The sequence below is a fragment of the Rhinopithecus bieti genome, unplaced genomic scaffold, assembly GCF_001698545.2.
Source record: "Rhinopithecus bieti isolate Rb0 unplaced genomic scaffold, ASM169854v2 scaffold_11744, whole genome shotgun sequence".
NCBI lineage: Eukaryota > Metazoa > Chordata > Mammalia > Primates > Cercopithecidae > Rhinopithecus > Rhinopithecus bieti.
The window spans coordinates 645-2,007 of NW_016807094.1; the positions used below are offsets into that span (position 1 = coordinate 645).

The window sequence follows — 1,363 nt, forward strand, 5'->3', positions numbered from 1 at the left end:
AGTGATTCTCCTGCCTCAGCCTCCTGAGTAGCTGGGATTATGGACACCCACCAAGCCCAGTTACTTTTTGTATTTTTAGTACAGATGGGGTTTCACCACGTTAGCCAGGCTGATCTCTGACTTCTGATCTCAAGTAATCCACCTTCCTTGGCCTTCCAGAGTGCTAGTATTACAGGCATAAGCCACTGTGCCTGGCTCAATTTTTGTATTTTTAGTAGAGACAGGGTTTCACCATGTTGGCCAGAGTGGTCTTGAACTCCTGAGCTCAAGCGATCCTCACACCTCAGCCTCCTAAATAGCTGGGACCACAGACACAGATGAGCACAACCATGCCTGGCTAAATTTTAGTATTTTTGGTAGAGATGGGGTTTCACCACGTTGCCCAGGCTGGTCTCAAACTCCTGAGCTCAAGAGATCTACGCACTTCGGCCTCCCAGAGTGCTGGGATGATAGGTGTGAACCACCACACCCAGCACCTGCATGGGGTTTGGTCAGGTCTGGTCTGTGCCCTGAAGGGGAGCTCATTCCAACCCAGCTCCCCACTGCTGCAGTGCATGTGTGGACTTCTCCAGAAGTGGAGCAGGAGTTTTCCTGTAAGAGTTTATTGTCCCTGGTGTGGTGGGCAGCAGAGGGGACCATATTTCCCAGGGTGAGGTCTCCTTTGTATGTGTCGTTGTGTTACAGGGACGGGGTGTCTTGATTCTGAGCAATCAGCAACATATTTTTAACATTCAGGACTGACTTCTAAAGACTTTTGGTACATGAGGAAGAAACTTGGAAGAAGAAGAGGAAAGCAAAGGAGTCAGGGATGGCTCTTCCTCAGGTGAGATGATATTCTCGGTGGATTGTTCTGTCTCCTTCCTTTCAGAAACGCTGGGCCTTGGAGTTGGGAATCTTCTCTGAGTCTGAAGTGTCCTGCCTGACAGGTTTGCTCACATTCACCGGTGCCTTCCCTCAGTCCCTCTCATCTCACTTAGATTCCATCTCTTGTGACCCAGTGACATGAACTTGGGAAGAGGCGGCACTGGGCATGGGCCTGGGAAGGGCTCACACCAGACATGGATGGAGACGGGGTGAGGGTCCCGTGGTATCAGTGCTGTTGGGCAGCAGGGATTGTTCAGGGGCCACATCTGGATGCACTGTCAGCTCTCTGTGGACCAGGAGTAGAGCAGCTGCCAATGGAAGTCACGTATTCATGTGCACAACATACATGGTAAATTCTAGAAAAGGAGACCAATAAGGGGAAAATATTTTCTGCCTGATTTTATACTACATTTTGAGGTAATTGAGTGAGTTACTGTGTTTCTGACTCCAAAAATCTTAATAATTAGAATGGAAAGTTCATACAAAGACATGAATGATA

General features: G+C 48.6%; 1 protein-coding gene across 1 annotated transcript in view; it reads left to right on the forward strand.

Moving 5' to 3' along the window:
• The first annotated feature begins 765 nt into the window (after window positions 1-765).
• The window catches only part of LOC108534658 (zinc finger protein 813-like), a 13,566-nt gene continuing 12,968 nt past the window's right edge, over window positions 766-1,363 (forward strand). Inside the window, 1 exon segment of the mRNA XM_017880126.1 lies at window positions 766-823. Within this exon segment, the coding sequence (XP_017735615.1) occupies window positions 809-823 (15 nt within the window). The 5' untranslated portion in view covers window positions 766-808.